This window comes from Electrophorus electricus, chromosome 23, assembly GCF_013358815.1.
Source record: "Electrophorus electricus isolate fEleEle1 chromosome 23, fEleEle1.pri, whole genome shotgun sequence".
Lineage (NCBI taxonomy): Eukaryota > Metazoa > Chordata > Actinopteri > Gymnotiformes > Gymnotidae > Electrophorus > Electrophorus electricus.
The window spans coordinates 4,801,299-4,822,953 of record NC_049557.1 but is presented as its reverse complement, the minus strand read 5'-3'; the positions used below and the strand labels follow the sequence as shown (position 1 = coordinate 4,822,953).

Genomic DNA, 21,655 nt, shown 5'->3' with positions numbered 1-21,655 from the left:
AGTCACACATTTACGGCATTCAGCAGACGACCTTATCCACAGTGAACCTGTGACTGTGGTGTTGTTAGCTCCATATATATGGCTTTCCCTCAATCTGTTAATTTAATCTTTTAATATGCTGAATTGAAGAAAGTGGCCTGAGCTGATGAATTATATCTTTTTTTATTTTGTGTGTAAAATGTAAAAATTTGTGTTACTTACCTGGGGGATAGATGGCACCAGGATGAACAATGGGAAAAAGGCAAGCCAGTGGAGGCAGTGTGACGTTAAGCCTTCCCAGTATTAATGTCTGAGATTATGGAGGACAAAGTAACTCTGCCCTCTCTTGTTAAACAAAAGTTTAACTGTGGTAGCAATGGAGCATTTTCTATGCAAAATAAGTCAGCTCAGCAGTTAAAATCATATTATACCAGGGCTCTTGACAAATGAATCCGGCTTGGGTAAGAAGACTCAGTTAGGAATTTTCTACATCAAAAGCAACAAGATAAAGTTATGTTTACTTAACCTAGCTACAGGTAGCAGGCCACTTATGAAGGCCAGCAGGGTTGACGATGAATCCCATGTCATGACTATAAACCCTCCATGTGCATATGCTTATTCTACCCCCAAAAATAGTCCACACACAAATAAAAAACTCTTCACTTTAATAGCAGCCGCGTCCCTGTTTCAGTTTTTCTTACATTTGTGTACGTCTGGAAATGTGGTTGATAACAGGGTGATGGCTAGAAGAACAACACATGATGAAATACCAAGAGCACAGAAACAGCGCACAAAACCAGCACCAAGTTTCCACTTCCTTTAGTCATGAAGATCACCATTTTCCTTTTATAGAACTGACGACACAGGAGTTAGAAAAATAGAGCAACATCTATGTTCATTTGTGCCTCTGTATCAATTAGAATAGTGAGGCTCTTGGGCAAAGGGTACCTAGGAATGTTCCAGACAATCAAACGCACTGGTAAGCTGCTAATCCATGTCACTCAGGTTTTAGTTCATGCAGTGGCACCTTCATGCCTCTACTTTTTACATTTATGTTTAAAGACAGAGAGAAAAGGAGAAATAGATGAGATGGTACAGAGACATTGCAAAAGGACAAATGCTTACTTTTGCTGTCTAAGCAGGAGCCATGCCAGTGAATTGAACCGACTTTAACCTCAATGTCGGCTGCTTCCAAAAGTCAGACACATACTTGCACATTTCTCTGTATGGTCATTGCTTGATGAATTTCCTCTAAAATTAAGCATGAGATTTGTTTTTAAAATATAAATTACAGCCACAAAACAATCTAGTATATGCACAATAAGGACAAGTAAATAAACAGTACATGAATTAAAATCACACATATGCACAGACAAAACAAAAAACAATACTATGCAAACCAAAGTGACCCAAGGTGAATGGTGTAATCATTCACATTTATGTGTATTTTTTACGAAGGGTCATTCATTCACCTTTAACGCAAACCACAGAGTCTAATATTGCACCTTTAAATTGGTTACAACCAAAGAAACCATCAGTGTGCAATGTTTTTGTTCGACTGTGGCAATGTGAAAGCTCCAGCACTATGGTCTTCACTACAATGGGGGGGGAAATTATATTTGTAAAAATATACAGATAAAGAATACACAACTTCAAAGCCAAGAAAACGAGACACAATAACTGAGCGACAAGCTGATATTTCAGCAGAGTGGGAAGTCGAAAGTTCTTCTCCAGAAATCTCAAAGGTTGTGTACTGGTAAGAGCACTCCAAAGCCAACCTAATCAGAAAACCAATCTGCTGGAACAGCCTGGGAAATGCACAGTGACAGTATTTCTTGTTTTGGTTATGCAGTCCAGCACATTAAATCTATGTTTAGCGTATATGATTTTTATGAACATAAAGCACATAATTTACAGGGTATTTATATCTGTATTGGCTGAATAGAGCAATTAGACCTCTTTTCCCCTCCCATTTGAGGGAAAAGCAATCAGATAAATTAATAAATGTTTAGCAAAATGTTTAAATACATGGGTGCAAATTTTATGCACTTCATAACTGCCTGTAGTCTATGAGCCATAAACATGACCAGGCCCTCAGAATCTTGCATGGCCCATTTTCCCTGCCTGCTCATGTTGGAGGCTTTTCAAAATGAAATGCAGGCTAAATTGAATTGAGGTCAGGTGACTGGGTCGTTGACTTGGCCAGTCAAGAATATCCCATCTTTGGGGGCACTGAAACTCCGCAGTTGCTGTAACGCAAGGTGAATCTCCACCATGAGACGTTGAAGCTATTTGATTGGATGTGAGCAGTTATGCTGTTTCTGTGCAATTAATTCACCCTGCTACCACAGCTGGCGATCACTCTTACAGAGGATCATCTTGGTGTCTATGACTGTATATGGAAAGTGGTCCTCTTCTGTCTTTCCTCATTTCCAGCACTCTTGGGCTGGTTCTCCACCAGTTTTTGATTGTCTGCCAGTTGTTATGCTATGGCTCAGCAAGAGACCAAAACAGCCCGTTCTGACACACCTACAGCCCAGTCCTAACCCTAGATAAAAAATGCTGAATCACCTTAAAAGATAAGGCTTTCGCCCTATCCAGGAATCCAGCCCTGATGGTCCTGCCATGTCTCTGATCAAGCCCGGGTTTGAGCTCCGGTGATGCTCTTTAGTAACATTCCCATATCTTTACGGACGAGAAGGAGCAGACTTCAGCTGCACATGCCACATCTAGAATCAAACCTAGACCCTTCATTAGTGCATGAAGAAAGCATGGTGTATCGCAAAGTCTGCCACTGAACAGCTGAGCAGATAGCTGACTTCTGACCCTGGGATAGAGGAGGATGTTGAGTAAATATATTATTGTTATTCCTATAGATGTAAAAATAACAGAAGCGCTGGCAGTCTGTACTCTAGGAGCATGCTTTGATTTTAAATCCACAGTGCCAGAGTACTGAGCCAAAACACCAAAAGCGGTGTCAGTGTCTACTCAGAAACTGCACTATTCGTGGTAAGATAACTCCTAAATCCATAGAAAACAGTATGTTTCAGGCTGCTAGGTGGCATTTAGGTTTGTTAGTCATGACCAATATGGAAAGGAGAAGGTGCTCCAACAAACACAGAGTGGAATGGAACACGTTTCAGGATATGCACACAACCCTCCATGTACAGGGCCCCATGGGAAGAGATGTCTTTAAGAAGTGCAAATTTCAACATGTGTAATTAGTGTGCAAGCGCGTTTCATCATCTCAGGTGAAAAACAAACGAGCCCTTAACAGACATGGAAAGAGAGATAGTGCGAGACAGAGAGAGAATGACAGAGGAACACAGAGACACACAAAAATGTGTGAGAGAAAAGAAGAGAGTGAGCCCCTCTCCCCACTGCATTACAGCGATTGGGAGGAGAACAAGCCAAATTGCATTTTCCCCATAGTCTTTTTTTGTACATTTTTCTACTGTTTGATGCCTTCCAGTGTAAGAGGTGCCACAGCAGAATGATGAGACATTGTTGGGAGTCAGGACATTGTTGAAAAGTCACATGATGTAGCCACTCGTGTGGCTCCTGCAGGTTCCCTGTCCAGCAGGACAACCCAGGAAAGCATCTCAGGTCCTCCAGTGTCCCATGATGCCATGGGAACCACCTTCCACCTGCCCTGTCCAGGAACTCTGTGTGTGTGTGTGTGTGAGATATATATATATATAGATATATATATATATAGATATATATATATAGATATATATATATATAGATATATATATATATAGATATATATATATATAGATATATATATATATATAGATATATATATATATATATATATATATGAGAGACAAGGATTAGTACAGCCAGTGTTCAGTTGGTTTCGTAGGATGAGAGCAGAGCAGCATCCACGGGCTCCATGCAGGAGGGGCAGGTGAAGGAGCGCATGAGCCAGTCGTCGATGCAGTCCATGTGGTAGATGTGCATGCAGGGCAGGAAGCGGATTGGGTCGCCGTACACGAAATCCAGCATGCAGATCACACACCTGCACAGGGAGACAGCACTGTGAGAGCAGCACTTCACAGCACTGCTGGGCTGCTGCTGGTCTTACTTTGAAAAAATACACTGCAAAGCTGACACATGCCTGCATATTATTATCTGGTTATTCTGCAGGTTTTAGCCCAGAAAGAAGTTGTGTGTAAATCTCTGAGAACTTCTAACATTTAGGTAAAAATTCTGAAATACAAAAGGGCGTATTTTTCCTAATACCTTGGTCCCTTTCTAATTTTGGACAAAATAGATATGGCTAAAAATATATTAACGACATAGCCATTTCATTTATTTAGGGGAAAAAAAGTAGCGTCGGGCAGAAGGATGTTAGTTAGGCTGCTCACTCTCGTATCTTCTTCTCGGTGCCGTCACTGCCGGGGTCAAACACTCCCTTGGGCAGGTGCTGGATGAGGCCGATCCTCTGGGCAATACGCACCTGCTCCTCCTCCGTCAGCTGTGTCGCCAACCGGGTCTGACTCGGAGTGGGGTGGTACACGGGAACATGAATCTGCTCCTACATAAACACACACGCATGCACAACAAAATATGAGCTTGCACGTCTCCACCTCCTTAACAAGATTCAAATGAAGGAATTGGGCGTCTGACTGTAAACCAATATGGGAAAGTGAGTAACCAAGCTAGATGAGAAATTGCGTTTTAATAATGAAGTGGACTATAGTTATTAGTAAGCGTTATCATATTGCAAGTGGGAAATATGAATTATGCTCCACTAGGGGGCAATATTTCATCGAAACTTTGTTTCATGCATATATGGGGGTAGGGAGGTAGGTGGTTCTAGTCAAACAGATGCTTCGTATGCATTCCCTAGGAGAACCAGTGGGAAAACAGGTGATAGTGCTTAGACCAACGCTATAAGGGCAAGACATTAACATATGTTATCCTTTTATCCCTTACAACCAACGGAGCCACATCACTAGACATAAATATTCTGTTGCCTGACCTTTTGTCTATGACCAACGAGTGAAATGTTTCCCACAGGAGAGTCTTTAGAAGTGGCGTCTTTTCTTTACTGCAGAAGTCTAAACACACGATGCTGGTCAGTTGGGAAACGAAATCAGAAGTGAGCAGCAGTGGTCTGTGACTCTAAATGAGCTGAAGCCCAAAGTAATGACAGAGCAGTGGCTGCCAATTTCTCCGTTTTCGGCGCTGCCTGAGCTCACCGGGCCACAAACCATGATGTCGTCATCACAAGCTGTGAGAGACACTTGTATGTGGCCAACACTGGCCACACAGCACCCACTCTCCACACACACACAGACCCCAAACACACCCACAGCATCCACACACCCTCTCCACCCACACACACACACAGACCCCAAACACACCCACAGCATCCACACACCCTCTCCAGACCCACACAGCACCCACTCTCCAGACCCACACAGCACCCACTCTCCAGACCCACACAGCACCCAAACACATCCACACCCACAGCACCCAAGCACCCACTCTCTACACACGCACACACACCTCTCCGCACGCGCACACACACACCTCTCCACACGCGCACACACACACCTCTCCACACGCGCACACACACACCCACCTCTCCGCACACACCCAAAACTCTCCGTGCACACACACACACACACACCCACACACCCCCACACCCACAGACACACACGCATCCCACCAACCACCCACACACACCCCAACCACCCCACCAACCACTCTCCACACACACACCCCCCCAACCACTCTCCACACACACACACACACCCCCCACCAACCGCTCTCCACACACACACACACACACACACCCAACCGCTCTCCACACCCTCCCACCACTCCACACCCCCCCACCCACCGCTCTCCACACACACACACACCCCACCAACCACTCTCCACACACCCCCCACCAACCACCCCCACACACCCCAACCACCCCACCAACCGCTCTCCACACACACACACACACCCCCCCCACCAACCACTCTCCACACACACACCCCCCCCACCAACCGCTCTCCACACACACACCCCCCCCCCCAACCGCTCTCCACACACACCCCCCAACCGCTCTCCACACACACCCCCCAACCGCTCTCCACACACACACACACAAACCCCCCACACACCCCCCCACCAACCGCTCTCCCCACACACACACACACCCAACCGCTCTCCACACCCTCCCACCGCTCTCCACACCCCCCCACCCACCGCTCTCCACACACACACACACCCCCCCACCAACCACTCTCCACACACACACACCCCCCCCACCAACCACTCTCCACACACACACACACCCCCCCCACCAACCACTCTCCACACACACACACACACACCCCCCACCAACCACTCTCCACACACACACACCCCCCCCACCAACCACTCTCCACACACACACACCCCCCCCACCAACCACTCTCCACACACACACCCCCCACCAACCACTCTCCACACACACACCCCCCACCAACCACTCTCCACACACACACACCCAACCGCTCTCCACACCCTCCCACCACTCCACACCCCCCCACCCACCGCTCTCCACACACACACACACCCCCCCCACCCACCGCTCTCCACACACACCCCCCAACCGCTCTCCACACACACCCCCCAACCGCTCTCCACACACACACACACAAACCCCCCACACACCCCCCCACCAACCGCTCTCCCCACACACACACACACCCAACCGCTCTCCACACCCACCCACCGCTCTCCACACACACACACACCCCCCCACCAACCACTCTCCACACACACACACCCCCCCCACCAACCACTCTCCACACACACACACACCCCCCCCACCAACCACTCTCCACACACACACACACACACACCCCCCACCAACCACTCTCCACACACACACACACACCCCCCCCACCAACCACTCTCCACACACACACACCCCCCCCACCAACCACTCTCCACACACACACACCCCCCCCACCAACCACTCTCCACACACACACCCCCCACCAACCACTCTCCACACACACACCCCCCACCAACCACTCTCCACACACACACACCCAACCGCTCTCCACACCCTCCCACCACTCCACACCCCCCCACCCACCGCTCTCCACACACACACACACCCCCCCCACCCACCGCTCTCCACACACCCCCCCCCACCCACCGCTCTCCACACACACCCACACCCCCCCACCAACCACTCTCCACACACACCCCCCCCACCAACCACTCTCCACACACACCCCCCCCCACCAACCACTCTCCACACACACCCCCCCCCACCAACCACTCTCCACACACACACCCCCCCACCAACCGCTCTCCACACACACCCCCCCCACCAACCGCTCTCCACACACACCCCCCCAACCGCTCTCCACACACACACACCCCCCAACCGCTCTCCACACACACACACACAAACCCCACACACACACCCCCCACCAACCGCTCTCCACACACACACACACACCACACACACACCCAACCGCTCATCCACACCACACACACACACACACCCCAACCGCTCTCCACACCCTCCCACCACTCCACACCCCCCCCACACCCCCCCACCAACCACTCTCCACACACACACCCCCCCCCACCAACCACTCTCCACACACACACACACACCCCCCCCACCAACCACTCTCCACACACACACACACACACCCCCCACCAACCACTCTCCACACACACACCCCCCCACCAACCACTCTCCACACACACACACACACACACACACACCCAACCGCTCTCCACACCCTCCCACCACTCCACACCCCCCCCACCCACCGCTCTCCACACACACACCCCCCCCCACCAACCGCTCTCCACACACACACACACACCCCCCCCCACCAACCGCTCTCCACACACACCCCACCACCCCCCACCAACGCTCCTCACACACACCCACCCCCCCCCACCAACCGCTCTCCACACACACCCCCCCCCCCCCACCAACCGCTCTCCACACACACACACACACCCCCCCCACCAACCGCTCTCCACACACACACCCACACACACCCCCCCCACCAACCGCTCTCCACACACACACACACACCCCCCCCACCAACCGCTCTCCACACACACCCACCCCCCCACCAACCGCTCTCCACACACACACCCACCCCCCCCACCAACCGCTCTCCACACACACACCCACCCCCCCCACCAACCGCTCTCCACACACACACCCACCCCCCCCAACCGCTCTGCACACACACACACACCCCCCCCAACCGCTCTCCACACACACACACCCCCCCACCAACCGCTCTCCACACACCCCCCCCCCACCAACCGCTCTCCACACACACCCCCCCACCAACCGCTCTCCACACACACCCCCCCCACCAACCGCTCTCCACACACACACCCCCCAACCGCTCTCCACACACACACACAAACCCCCCCCCCCCACCAACCGCTCTCCACACACACACACACACACCCAACCGCTCTCCACACCCTCCCACCACTCCACACCCCCCCACCCCCCCCACCAACCGCTCTCCACACACACCCACCCCCCCCACCAACCGCTCTCCACACACACACCCACCCCCCCCACCAACCGCTCTCCACACACACACCCACCCCCCCCACCAACCGCTCTCCACACACACACCCACCCCCCCCACCAACCGCTCTCCACACACACACCCACCCCCCCACCAACCGCTCTCCACACACACACCCACCCCCCCCAACCGCTCTGCACACACACACACACCCCCCCCAACCGCTCTCCACACACACACACCCCCCACCAACCGCTCTCCACACACCCCCCCCCCACCAACCGCTCTCCACACACACCCCCCACCAACCGCTCTCCACACACACCCCCCCCACCAACCGCTCTCCACACACACCCCCCAACCGCTCTCCACACACACACACAAACCCCCCCCCCCCCACCAACCGCTCTCCACACACACACACACACACCCAACCGCTCTCCACACCCTCCCACCACTCCACACCCCCCCACCCACCGCTCTCCACACACACACACCCCCCCCACCCACCGCTCTCCACACACACCCCCCCCACCCACCGCTCTCCACACACACCCCCCCCCACCCACCGCTCTCCACACACACACCCCCCCCACCCACCGCTCTCCACACCCCCCCCCACCAACCGCTCTCCACACACACCCACCCCACCAACCGCTCTCCACACACCCCCCCCCACCAACCGCTCTCCACACACCCCCCCCCACCAACCGCTCTCCACACACACACCCCCACCAACCGCTCTCCACACACACACCCCCACCAACCGCTCTCCACACACACACCCCCACCAACCACTCTCCACACACACACCCCCACCAACCACTCTCCACACACACACCCCCACCAACCACTCTCCACACACACACCCCCACCAACCACTCTCCACACACACACCCCCACCAACCACTCTCCACACACACACCCCCAACCACTCTCCACACACAACCCCCAACCGCTCTCCACACACACACACCCCAACCACACCCCTCACCACTCTCCACACACACACCCACACCCCCCCCACCAACCGCTCTCCACACACACACCCACACCCCCCCCACCAACCGCTCTCCACACACACACCCACACCCCCCCCACCAACCGCTCTCCACACACACACCCACACCCCCCCCACCAACCGCTCTCCACACACACACACACCCCAACCACACCCCCCCACCACTCTCCACACACACACCCACACCCCCCCCACCAACCGCTCTCCACACACACACACACACACACACCCCCCACCAACCGCTCTCCACACACACACCCACACCCAACCGCTCTCCACACACACACCCACACCCCAACCACACCCCCCCACCACTCTCCACACACACCCCACCAACCGCCCACACACACCCCAACCACCCCAACCACTCTCCACACACACACCCCCACCAACCACTCTCCACACACACACCCCCACCAACCACTCTCCACACACACACCCCCAACCACTCTCCACACACAACCCCCAACCGCTCTCCACACACACACACCCCAACCACACCCCTCACCACTCTCCACACACACACCCACACCCCCCCCACCAACCGCTCTCCACACACACACCCACACCCCCCCCACCAACCGCTCTCCACACACACACCCACACCCCCCCCACCAACCGCTCTCCACACACACACCCACACCCCCCCCACCAACCGCTCTCCACACACACACACACCCCAACCACACCCCCCCACCACTCTCCACACACACACCCACACCCCCCCCACCAACCGCTCTCCACACACACACACACACACACACCCCCCACCAACCGCTCTCCACACACACACCCACACCCAACCGCTCTCCACACACACACCCACACCCCAACCACACCCCCCCACCACTCTCCACACACACCCCACCAACCGCCCACACACACCCCAACCACCCCAACCACTCTCCACACACACACCCCCACCAACCACTCTCCACACACACACCCCCACCAACCACTCTCCACACACACCCCCCCCACCAACCACACCCCCCCACCACTCTCCACACACACACCCACACCCCCCCCACCAACCGCTCTCCACACACACACACACACCCTCCCCACACACCCCCCACACACACCCACACCCAACCGTTCTCCACACACACACACACACCCAACCGCTCTCCACACACACACCCACACCCCAACCACACCCCCCCACCACTCTCCACCCACACACACCCCAACCACTCTCCACACACACCCCAACCACCCCACCAACCACTCTCCACACACACACACCCCCCCCACCAACCACTCTCCACACACACACACCCCCCCACCAACCACTCTCCACACACACACACCCCCCCCACCAACCACTCTCCACACACACACACACCCCCCCACCAACCACTCTCCACACACACACACACCCCCCCACCAACCACTCTCCACACACACACACACCCCCCCACCAACCACTCTCCACACACACACACACCCCCCCACCAACCACTCTCCACACACACACACACCCCCCCACCAACCACTCTCCACACACACACACACCCCCCCACCAACCACTCTCCACACACACACACACCCCCCCCACCAACCACTCTCCACACACACACACACCCCCCCACCAACCACTCTCCACACACACACACACCCCCCCACCAACCACTCTCCACACACACACACACCCCCCCACCAACCACTCTCCACACACACACACACCCCCCCACCAACCACTCTCCACACACACACACACCCCCCCACCAACCACTCTCCACACACACACACACCCCCCCACCAACCACTCTCCACACACACACACACCCCCCCCACCAACCACTCTCCACACACACACACACCCCCCCCACCAACCACTCTCCACACACACACACACCCCCCCCACCAACCACTCTCCACACACACACACCCCCCACCAACCGCTCTCCACACCCCCACCAACCGCTCTCCACACCCACACCCAACCGCTCTCCACACCCTCCCACCACTCCACACACCCCCACCCCCCCACCAACCACTCTCCACACACACCCCCCCCACCAACCACTCTCCACACACACCCCCCCCACCAACCACTCTCCACACACACCCCCCCCACCAACCACTCTCCACACACACCCCCCCCACCAACCACTCTCCACACACCCCCCCCCCACCAACCACTCTCCACACACACCCCCCCCCACCAACCACTCTCCACACACCCCCCCCCCCACCAACCACTCTCCACACACACCCCCCCCCACCAACCACTCTCCACACACACCCCCCCCACCAACTACACCCCCCACCACTCTCCACACACACACCCCCACCAACCACTCTCCACACACACACCCCCCACCAACTACACCCCCCCACCAACCGCTCTCCACACACACACCCAACCGCTCTCCACACCCACACCCAACCGCTCTCCACACCCTCCCACCACTCCACACACCCCCACCCCCCCACCAACCACTCTCCACACACACCCCCCCCACCAACTACACCCCCCACCACTCTCCACACACACACCCCCACCAACCACTCTCCACACACACACCCCCCACCAACTACACCCCCCCACCAACCGCTCTCCACACACACACCCAACCGCTCTCCACACCCACACCCAACCGCTCTCCACACCCTCCCACCACTCCACACACCCCCACCCCCCCACCAACCACTCTCCACACACACCCCCCCCACCAACCACTCTCCACACACACACCCCCCACCAACCACTCTCCACACACACCCCCCCCACCAACCACTCTCCACACACACACCCCCCCCACCAACCACTCTCCACACACACACCCCCCACCAACTACACCCCCCACCACTCTCCACACACACACCCCCACCAACCACTCTCCACACACACACCCCCCACCAACTACACCCCCCCACCACTCTCCACACACACACCCACCCCCCCACCAACCGCTCTCCACACACACACCCACACCCTCCCCACACCCCCCCCACCAACCGCTCTCCACACACACACCCACACCCAACCGCTCTCCACACACACACCCACACCCAACCGCTCTCCACACACACACCCACACCCAACCGCTCTCCACACACACACCCACACCCAACCGCTCTCCACACACACACCCACACCCAACCGCTCTCCACACACACACCCACACCCCAACCACACCCCCCCACCACTCTCCACACACACACACACACACACCCCACCAACCACCCACACACACCCCAACCACCCCACCAACCACTCTCCACACACACACCCCCCACCAACCACTCTCCACACACACACACACCAACCACTCTCCACACACACACCCCCCACCGCTCTCCACACACCCCCACCAACCGCTCTCCACACACACACACACACACCCAACCGCTCTCCACACCCTCCCACCACTCCACCCACCCCCACCCCCCGCTCTCCACACACACACCCCCCCACCCACCGCTCTCCACACACACACCCCCCCCACCCACCGCTCTCCACACACCCACACCCAACCGCTCTCCACACACACACCCACACCCCAACCACACCCCCCCACCACTCTCCACACACACACACACACACACACCCCACCAACCACCCACACACACCCCAACCCCCCCACCAACCACTCTCCACACACACACACCCACCAACCACACCCCCACCCCACCCACCGCTCTCCACACACACCCACACCCCAACCACACCCCCCCACCACTCTCCACACACACACACACACACACACACACACACACACCCCACCAACCACCCACACACACCCCAACCCCCCCACCAACCACTCTCCACACACACCCCCCCACCAACCACTCTCCACACACCCCCCCCACCAACCCACACCCCCCCACCACTCTCCACACACACACCCACACCCCCCCCACCAACCGCTCTCCACACACACACCCACACCCAACCGCTCTGCACACACACACCCACACCCCAACCACACCCCCCCACCACTCTCCACACACACACCCCCCCCAACCACTCTCCACACACACACCCCCCCAACCGCTCTCCACACACACACCCCCCCAACCGCTCTCCACACACCCCCCCAACCGCTCTCCACACACCCCCACCAACCGCTCTCCACACACACACACACACACACACCCAACCGCTCTCCACACCCCCCCACCCACCGCTCTCCACACCCCCCCACCCACCGCTCTCCACACCCCCCCCACCCACCGCTCTCCACACACACACCCCCCCACCCACCGCTCTCCACACACACACCCCCCCCCCACCGCTCTCCACACACACACCCCCACCACTCTCCACACACCCCCACCACTCTCCACACACACCCACCACTCTCCACACACACCCACCACTCTCCACACACACCCACCACTCTCCACACACACCCACACACCACTCTCCACACGATAATGAAAGCATATCGTCATCCCACCCACCCTAAAGCCCCACAATGCCCCAAAGAGATGGTGAAGGAAATAACTCAAGTAGTTTAAATGTCTCCCATGGAAGGTGTTAAAAATTCTGCCATGATGTTGTCGAGTGAGAACAAATACAGGAGGGGGTCCATTAGAGCTTGGGAAGTTTTGCACTTTCAGCACACACTTTCTCATGTTACTGGATCAGCATACTCTCTCTTCAAACCACAGGCCACACACCCACACAGCCAACAATTTTACTGCACCAAACTATACTCTCTTAATGCCTGAAATTCTAGTAGCCCGTCTTCCCACGGATGTTACCCATGCACGGCCGTGCATGGGGAGTTGGTCTGCGAGCCGGGGAGTGCTGGTGGCCCGTGCATCACCAACATCAGATGTCAGATCAAAGCCTGCATGTAATCAGACTGCCTCTGAAAGCGTGTGGACGGGGGAACCTGTCATTGCACGTCGACACGGTCAGGTGCCCAGTTCTGCACAGCCAAAAGCAGCTGGGGAGGACGTAGGCATGTCATTAGAGGGCACCAGTGTCTTTGACAGACAGGAGACGGCAAGGTCAGCTGCACCAACAGCCGTCTGACAGGTGTGCGCACATACACTGGTGCCCTACAGGGCTGAGCGTGTGGGCTGGGCGGCGTGCATGCCAATTCATGGGGGGAAAGGTGAACAGGAGGACAAGAACTCGCTCACCGGGCGAAGGCAACGCTTCTCTCAACTGACACCTTACCATTACTTAATCACGAGAGGGGGTCTAGAGGCTGTGTACGCGCGCGCCTGCGCGCTGGCCGCAAGATGTTTTGTCTGGTAGCCTGCATGGCCGGACATGGTGCAGACAAAGTGTGCCGTCTGGACTACCCCTCCTCCCTCACTGTGAGAATGCAAAACAAACCCTGGCGTTCACTACAGTCTTCAGTACTGTCTCTTTGTTGGTGCTGGCAGCTCACAGCAGCCTCTCCACAGGTTTCCCACCCGCTTTCTCAGCAGACAAAAGCCTCCACACCGCAGTCTCTCTGTATTACCCAAGAAGCGGCAAGTCCCACACACACACACACACACACACACACACACACACACACACAATCCCGCAAGTCCCTCCAGCCTAGTGAGCGCCAACAATGGTGAGCAGACCTGGGCGCAGCACCAGGGAAAGCCTGCTCACGCCAACACCGGCACCTGCACACGCAGGTGAGGCAGACGCCTCCTTACGACGAGGACGCTGGGGTAGTGACCTCGCCCGTGTGAGAGCGCGCACCCAACAGGACAAGGAGAGCGACATGCGTTCCTTCTCGGGATGGAAGTATGTCGGCACGGACATTCCTGTGTGTGCGGATCAGCCCGGGGTGAGGCCAGGCCAGGTGGGACGGGTTTGCTGGGAGGGCCGACAGGCCAGCTGGCGGGAAAGGGCCTGGGCTGAAGGGTTCCTCCTAACTGCTGTTTATTATAACGGACAGGGAGGTTAGGTAAACAATGAGCAAACAGCAAGGGAAAGGGCTTAGTGAGAAATACCCTGAGCTCAGAAGCATAAGAGGAAAAACAATGAGAGAGAGGAAAAAAAAAAAAAAAAGTCATTTTTTTAGGCACACAACTGAATTTTTATAGTAAAAGAAAGGCAATGTTTCCATAGTGACTGCCAATATTGGCATTTAATTATAGTTTATTGCATTTTCTTGCAAAAATTGGCTACCGCCATAAAAACAAACAAGAGGTTCTCGCTGCATGTTGTCTAAAGTTTAACTAGTGGTGTAAAGGCCTTCAGTGAGCAGTCATGGGGTATATACACCCACACCATTGCCTAATTAAAGACTGGAACCACTTCTTCACTCTCATCGTAATACTCATATTGCATTTTTATGGAGATTATCACCCATGTACAGAAATATAAATTCTGCATTCCCATATTAGTTACATTAATGGCCTGCAAACTGGTCTCTATTTACAGCTAATATGACCATCTTTAGTACAGCAAAAAAAAACTGATGCTCTGAGTGAGCTCAAGCACACATGCAAACACATGTACACACGCATGCGCGCACACAAACTAAAAGAGAAGGTTAAACAATCAGGCACATATGTAGGTGCATGGCAGCAATGCTGCAGGATACACCGACAGCCTGGAGCAACTCACCACAAACCAGGTCAACGTTCGGTATACTACACAAACACAGATGATAATTAGACAGTCTACATACTGCGTACTAGAGTGCACTGCAGATGCAGTTACACATTGTGTTACTGTTCATTTTGTGAAAGCCATCCTGATTCAAAAACACTTTCACCCATGCAGCGATGACCAATCTTGCACCTCCTTCAAGCAGCATGTGTGAAGAGCATGGGAATGTGGCTACAGCTCTGAACTTTGATGCCTCTGCTACTGCCAGCCAGGGGATTTCAAAACCACAAGAACACGCATGGGATTCTTATAACAGGGTCGGTTTGAGAAAACACAGTAACCGAGGTCTAGTTTCTTCAGCCTGTATACCTGAGACTTGGGACTACTGGGGCTGAAGCAGAGAAGGCTATTCCCGCACAACATTAACATGTGTGAATGGTTTCTTTGTGAAGGCTGTCTGTTTTTTTTTTTCTTTCATAGAATATGAACACCTCTCCTCAAATCCCTCTTTCATAAAGAACGAAAAGAATCACCTTTATCCAAGAAGCAAAACTGCCTTTCAAGCCAAACAGGCTTTTATTTACCTTCACTGAAACTAATGAAGTGCTAAAGATAGATGAAATATTAATCTAGCCTGTGCCACTTTCATTATGACCAGGAGTTTTGATTTCAATCATGTGATTTAACACAAAATATCTAAGACATACTGGAACAATTTAAGTCAAAAGTCTAAAGCTTATACATGAAATACATTTCATGTAGTTTGCCAAGTCAGAGGGAGTCCAGCAAAGCAAAGCTTTCAAATTCTTAACACTGTTAACAAGGTAATGTAGCAGAGAGAGGATTTTATCTGAAAGGGATTTGTTTTTATATTACACTCTTGGAATCAGGCAACAGCAATTCTGAAAGTATGATTAAAATAACAAGGAGTTAATGGGCATTGCAGTTTCACTTGTGAGCTGCAGTTCTGAAAGAGAATATTACCATCAACCTCAGATTATAGTGTACATAAGGAAAAGTGTTCCAGACTGTGGACCAACACATGTTTGGTGAGCATATGTCAAGCTGTGAAATGCTACATAACATCGATTTATTAATTTCCTTTATTAACTGATAGCAGAACTCCAAATAGTGTTTCTCCAGTAATAAAGCAATGCTCGTTCTATTTTGATGTGCTTTCATAGATCATGTTGCCCCCTTTCCTCACAGTGCGAGGGATCGTCATCGACCTCTACCCATGAATCCCCCCCCCCAGTCTTCTTTTGCCTTTACCTTTTTGCAGACATGCAAAGAAGACAGAGAGTGGAGAAAGAAAATAAAAGCGGGAGAGATGAAGTGTGTGGGAAGAGGGCTTTTGGTCCGCGTGTACGCGTAGTGCGACACTCCAGCTGAGCAGTCCTCCATACAAGCATGGCGCGTGCTCTCTGCATGAGACAGGAAAGAGAGAGGGAGGGACAGGTTGTCTGCCGCACCACAGGCTGGCCGTAAAACACAACACCAAGCAGAGTGCGGGCTGCACGCCAGCCAGAATGGGATCAACCCGATGGGCCGACACTCTGGGTGAGAGGAGGGGAGATGTGCAAGGCTACAGGGACTCTCCGTCATTTCAACAAAGCCTTGACACGCTAATGCGTGCTCCCTCTCCCCCTCATGCTCTCATTTGCTCACTCTGTGTGTCTCTCTCTCACACACACACACACACACACTTATCTACCCATGCCCAGCTTGCAAAGATGAGTCAGCATCTCTACTTAACTGCCCCAAACAAACAAACAAACACACACACAAAAATCTCTCTTCCACCATGAAATTACTGCTCGTCACATCACCTACACATAAAGAGAAAGCGCTTGCCTACATCTCCTAACCTCACTCTGAAGCCGCAGCTGATCTGCCGTGAAGTCAACCAGCTGGGTCTGAGCTTATTAGACAGCTGCATTCACTCCGCTGAACACTAAATACAGCACCTATGAGATTCAGGAAGCATGACAGCTGTAAGAAGAAATCGACCACAAACACGAGTTCCTGTCCAGGCTGCTGTAACCTGGAGCCCAGGGCGGCTCTGCTACCACAAACGAGGCTAGGAAAGACACCCCCCTCAATCCATCGGTTAATTCATCAACAACAAGAGCTGCGCTAATTTTAAATTTTGGGAATCTGTAATACCGTTTTGAAAATGTTCTTAACGTGGGAAAATGTTCTTAGGTTTTCCATCAAGAGGGCCAGTGAGAACAACCAAAATTCCCAATGAAGGAGAAAATGAAACATGTCAAGCATTCTTGGCACACAGTAAATGTGATTTGGGTTGTAAACTTGGCCTGGGCTGGCTCTTTGTCTGCTCCACATAGTTCAAACAGACCTCCTGACGTCAAGCCAACGGTGTTATTCCCAGCCAAAGAGTGTTGTCAGGACACTGCAAGGAGTGAAAGCCAAACACCCCCCCCCCCAAAAAAAAAAAACGCTCGATGCTGTCTGCTTCTCCACCGCTGCCCCCCACGCCTGAGCCAAACACCCATTACATTACAGAGGACCACAGCAATATGAGGCAGTTGAGGGGAATGGCGCTCCCACCAAGCTGCAAAGTGCCTAGTCTAGAAAAGAAGGGAGAGGCAGGAAGACAAGAGGAAGAGAGAGGGAACACTTCTGAAACACTGTGTCATATTTTACACCGAGTGAAGGAACTGTCAAATAGACTCCTGCTCTGGGAACTGATGGTGCACACTGCTACAGAACAGAGTGGGAGTCCTATCTGTCTCATCTTAACTTCCAACAGAATACTGTGCAAGTGTCCACATATCCGACAGAGCTGGAAGCAGCACGCAGCTCCACTGCCGGGCGAAGGCTTCACTCTGATTCAAATTTGACCTGTCTGTCAAGGTTAGGCACAGAACATTCTACTGGTGGAAGTGTCAAAGAATTTCACAGGATGAACAATATTTGTTCTACAGAAGAATTTCACATTTAAATGTTTATATTTTCATTTCTATTTGTTGAAAAGCCAAGAGCCTAGCTACAGCTGTGAGCCAATAACATATCACTGGTTGAAACACTCAGACCTGGCTGTTGTTTTAACCATTTAGAAGAGACCTTAACCAGAGTTTCACATCATTAAGTCATTAACAACCATTGTCTTCTTTGCTCATTACTAGCATTAAGCAGGCTCGCAGTAGCTATATATATATATATATATATATATATATATATATATATATATATATATATATATAAAATGGATGAGAGAGAGAGAGAGATGTTTTTCAATAATATATTGTTCAAAATGAAGTTCTGGCATCATCTTGCACACCATATGGAAATTTTAAACTAACCTGTGACTATGACCGTGACCTTGCACTCAAATGTTCAACACCTTCAAGACCAATAGAGACGACAGACATAACAGTCCAACAACACACAGGCTGGGTTGACAAACGCACTGTTGGTCTGAACTTGCAAGCAAACAAAAAAGAACGACAAATACCAAAACCTTAAAAAATGAACCATACTTACTGGATGTGAAATATACAGGAGTCTTTGTAACAGTTCCTTCAGTCAGCGTAAAATATTATACAAGAAATAAACGTCTCAGTGTTTCGTATGTAGTCCATACTCACAGACAGCACAGTGCTGTAATCTAGGAAATAGGTTAGTCCCGCAAAGTTGTGCAAGTGTACATAACTGCGATCCACGTCAATGCAAGAGATGCACAAGACCAAGTTGTTCTCCCAACACACTACAGACCCCATACATGACTGCGCATTAACGCCTCTTCGTGCGTTGAATCAATAAGCCGGCGATGGGAAGTAACCGCTCAAAGGAAACAATGCGCACTCTATAGTTTAATGGTCTGGATGTACATTGTATGCCACGTTTAGGACCTTGACCGTCCGTTAAAATCACACAGAGGATTTAGTGCGCTAACCAGCTAGCGAAGCTAGGCTATCTGAGCTACAAGCAACACAACACAGGGACTTTAGGATAAGGTCGACATGATGTAACGTTAATTGACACCAGGCCAGTATTTCAGGGCTGTGTTTTTTCATGACGGCGTTTAGACGACATATAATTATAAGCGTTATAATACGGCGAAAGGGTTTGGTTTTTTTGTTTTTTGTTTTCTTTTTACAGTTAAAAGCTTTCTTCGTGAACAACGGCTTCTGGCTATGTTAGGGTTCGCTAACGCTAGTTGGCTACCACACATCTTCGAGCTCGAGCGCATCCGAGGTGCCCGTGGCTAAGGAACAAAAGAGATGCGTTAAGTCGCCTTAGACTGCACATTTAAAAGAAACCGCACACGTCCCGACGTTCATAACACCTCTCACCTGATAAGGTGGCGGTGGCTCCTGGTCTGGATCAGCCCCGTCGCCGAAACTCGCTCTGTCTGACTGCGATTCATGGAGCAAGGAGATATCATCCGAAGTAGGAGACTTTAAACAATTGCCCATGTCCTAGCCAACTCCAACACCTTCGTTGTTCAGATTCTGGACCCTAACTAACTGGCCTGTCTGTATTAATCACTTGGACCTGGTTTTGTCACTAAATGCTGATTCCAGACACTTCAGTATCCATCAGAAACAGGGCAGTAAAATCCCCGGGAGCCTGTGTGTGTTTCACCAAAAATAAACCATGTCGAGACAAAGCCCTCAAAGACCTGGCAAAACTAACAGAGAGCCTTGCGCAGCGAGAAGAAAACAAAAGGCTTTTCTTTTAATCAAGCTTTCCTAACTTTACAAAACCCCATTAAATGAGCCAAATGTCTCTTCAGCTGTCGTTTGTCTGTGATCATCTACCTATATCGTAACTGTTGTGTCTTCTCCGATGTCAAATCCCACAATATCAAGTGTTTTCTCTCTCAATGGCGATTCATAGGCGAGTTGCCTTTCAGACAGGCAGTTAGCCCCGCCCCCGCACACCGCAAGCCAATCAAAAGGCTTCTTCTTCAATAAGGAAGTAAGTTTTACATATTCATGCTTCAGTGAGATCACCAAACAGCAACGTTTAAAGCGTTGAAAATGTAGTTAAATGCATAAAGTCAGTTGTGATTTTTGAGATATTTGTCTCTACTGACCGTATTTGCGATATAGAATATGTGTGTGTAACTGTCATAGACGTACTATGTTTTAATGATGTCAATTCACGTTTAAAACCTGATGGCACTATGAAAAAAAAACAAAAAAAAAACCACGAACAACTGATGTCAACTTTGGCTGCTAGCCACCAGTTCTACTTTTAGCTGTCTAACCTGTACCTATTTGTATATACAGATACTTGGGCCACCACGATTCTCTGTCCTATAGGCCAGGCTACTAATAAATATGTTCTGTGTTGACAACAAGGACAAAGAAATCTAATTAAAGGTAATGATGTCATTTAATCTTAAACATTTCTTAGGAATGTTTACTGGCAGAGTAGACACACACTAAATAAGGGTTTCTGGGCTTCAGAACCTTGTAAAATCATTTTGGTGTGGGTGTGGGGAATAATGCTATAGTCAAAACACAGACATTATACATTTCATTATCATTTAATCATTTTCACATATTTTTTTGTTCCACCACCTCTGAGAAAATATGAATTTCAACAGTTTAAATGTATAACCATTGAAGTCCT

The 21,655-nt window shown here is 52.0% G+C and overlaps 1 protein-coding gene across 2 annotated transcripts; it reads right to left on the bottom strand.

Moving 5' to 3' along the window:
* Positions 1–3,795: 3,795 nt before the first annotated feature.
* On the bottom strand, positions 3,796–20,904 carry rnf11b (ring finger protein 11b). 2 transcript variants are annotated; one of them, XM_035521802.1, is made up of 3 exons: positions 20,368–20,904; positions 4,353–4,522; positions 3,796–4,003 (listed from the first exon to the last, which is right to left on the bottom strand). In XM_035521802.1, the coding sequence occupies exons 1-3, from the start codon at positions 20,488–20,490 to the stop codon at positions 3,832–3,834; spliced, it is 465 nt and encodes a 154-aa protein (XP_035377695.1). In that variant the 5' UTR covers positions 20,491–20,904; the 3' UTR covers positions 3,796–3,831. The 2 variants fall into 2 exon arrangements, with proteins under 2 accessions (XP_035377695.1, XP_035377694.1); XM_035521801.1 differs by lacking the exon at positions 20,368–20,904 and adding an exon at positions 19,660–20,039.
* Positions 20,905–21,655: the final 751 nt, after the last annotated feature.

What these genes read in the sequence shown, in the direction of transcription:
- rnf11b (XM_035521801.1), bottom strand. Translation starts at nt 19,791, where the DNA reads ATGGGGTCTGTAGTGTGTTGGGAGAACAACTTGGTCTTGTGCATCTCT. An exon ending in ATTACAGCACTGTGCTGTCT is followed by an intron (nt 4,523 to 19,659) that starts GTGAGTATGGAC and finishes GTGTTTATGTAG; the next exon opens with GAGCAGATTCATGTTCCCGT. An exon ending in ACCGAGAAGAAGATACGAGA is followed by an intron (nt 4,004 to 4,352) that starts GTGAGCAGCCTA and finishes CTCCCTGTGCAG; the next exon opens with GTGTGTGATCTGCATGCTGG.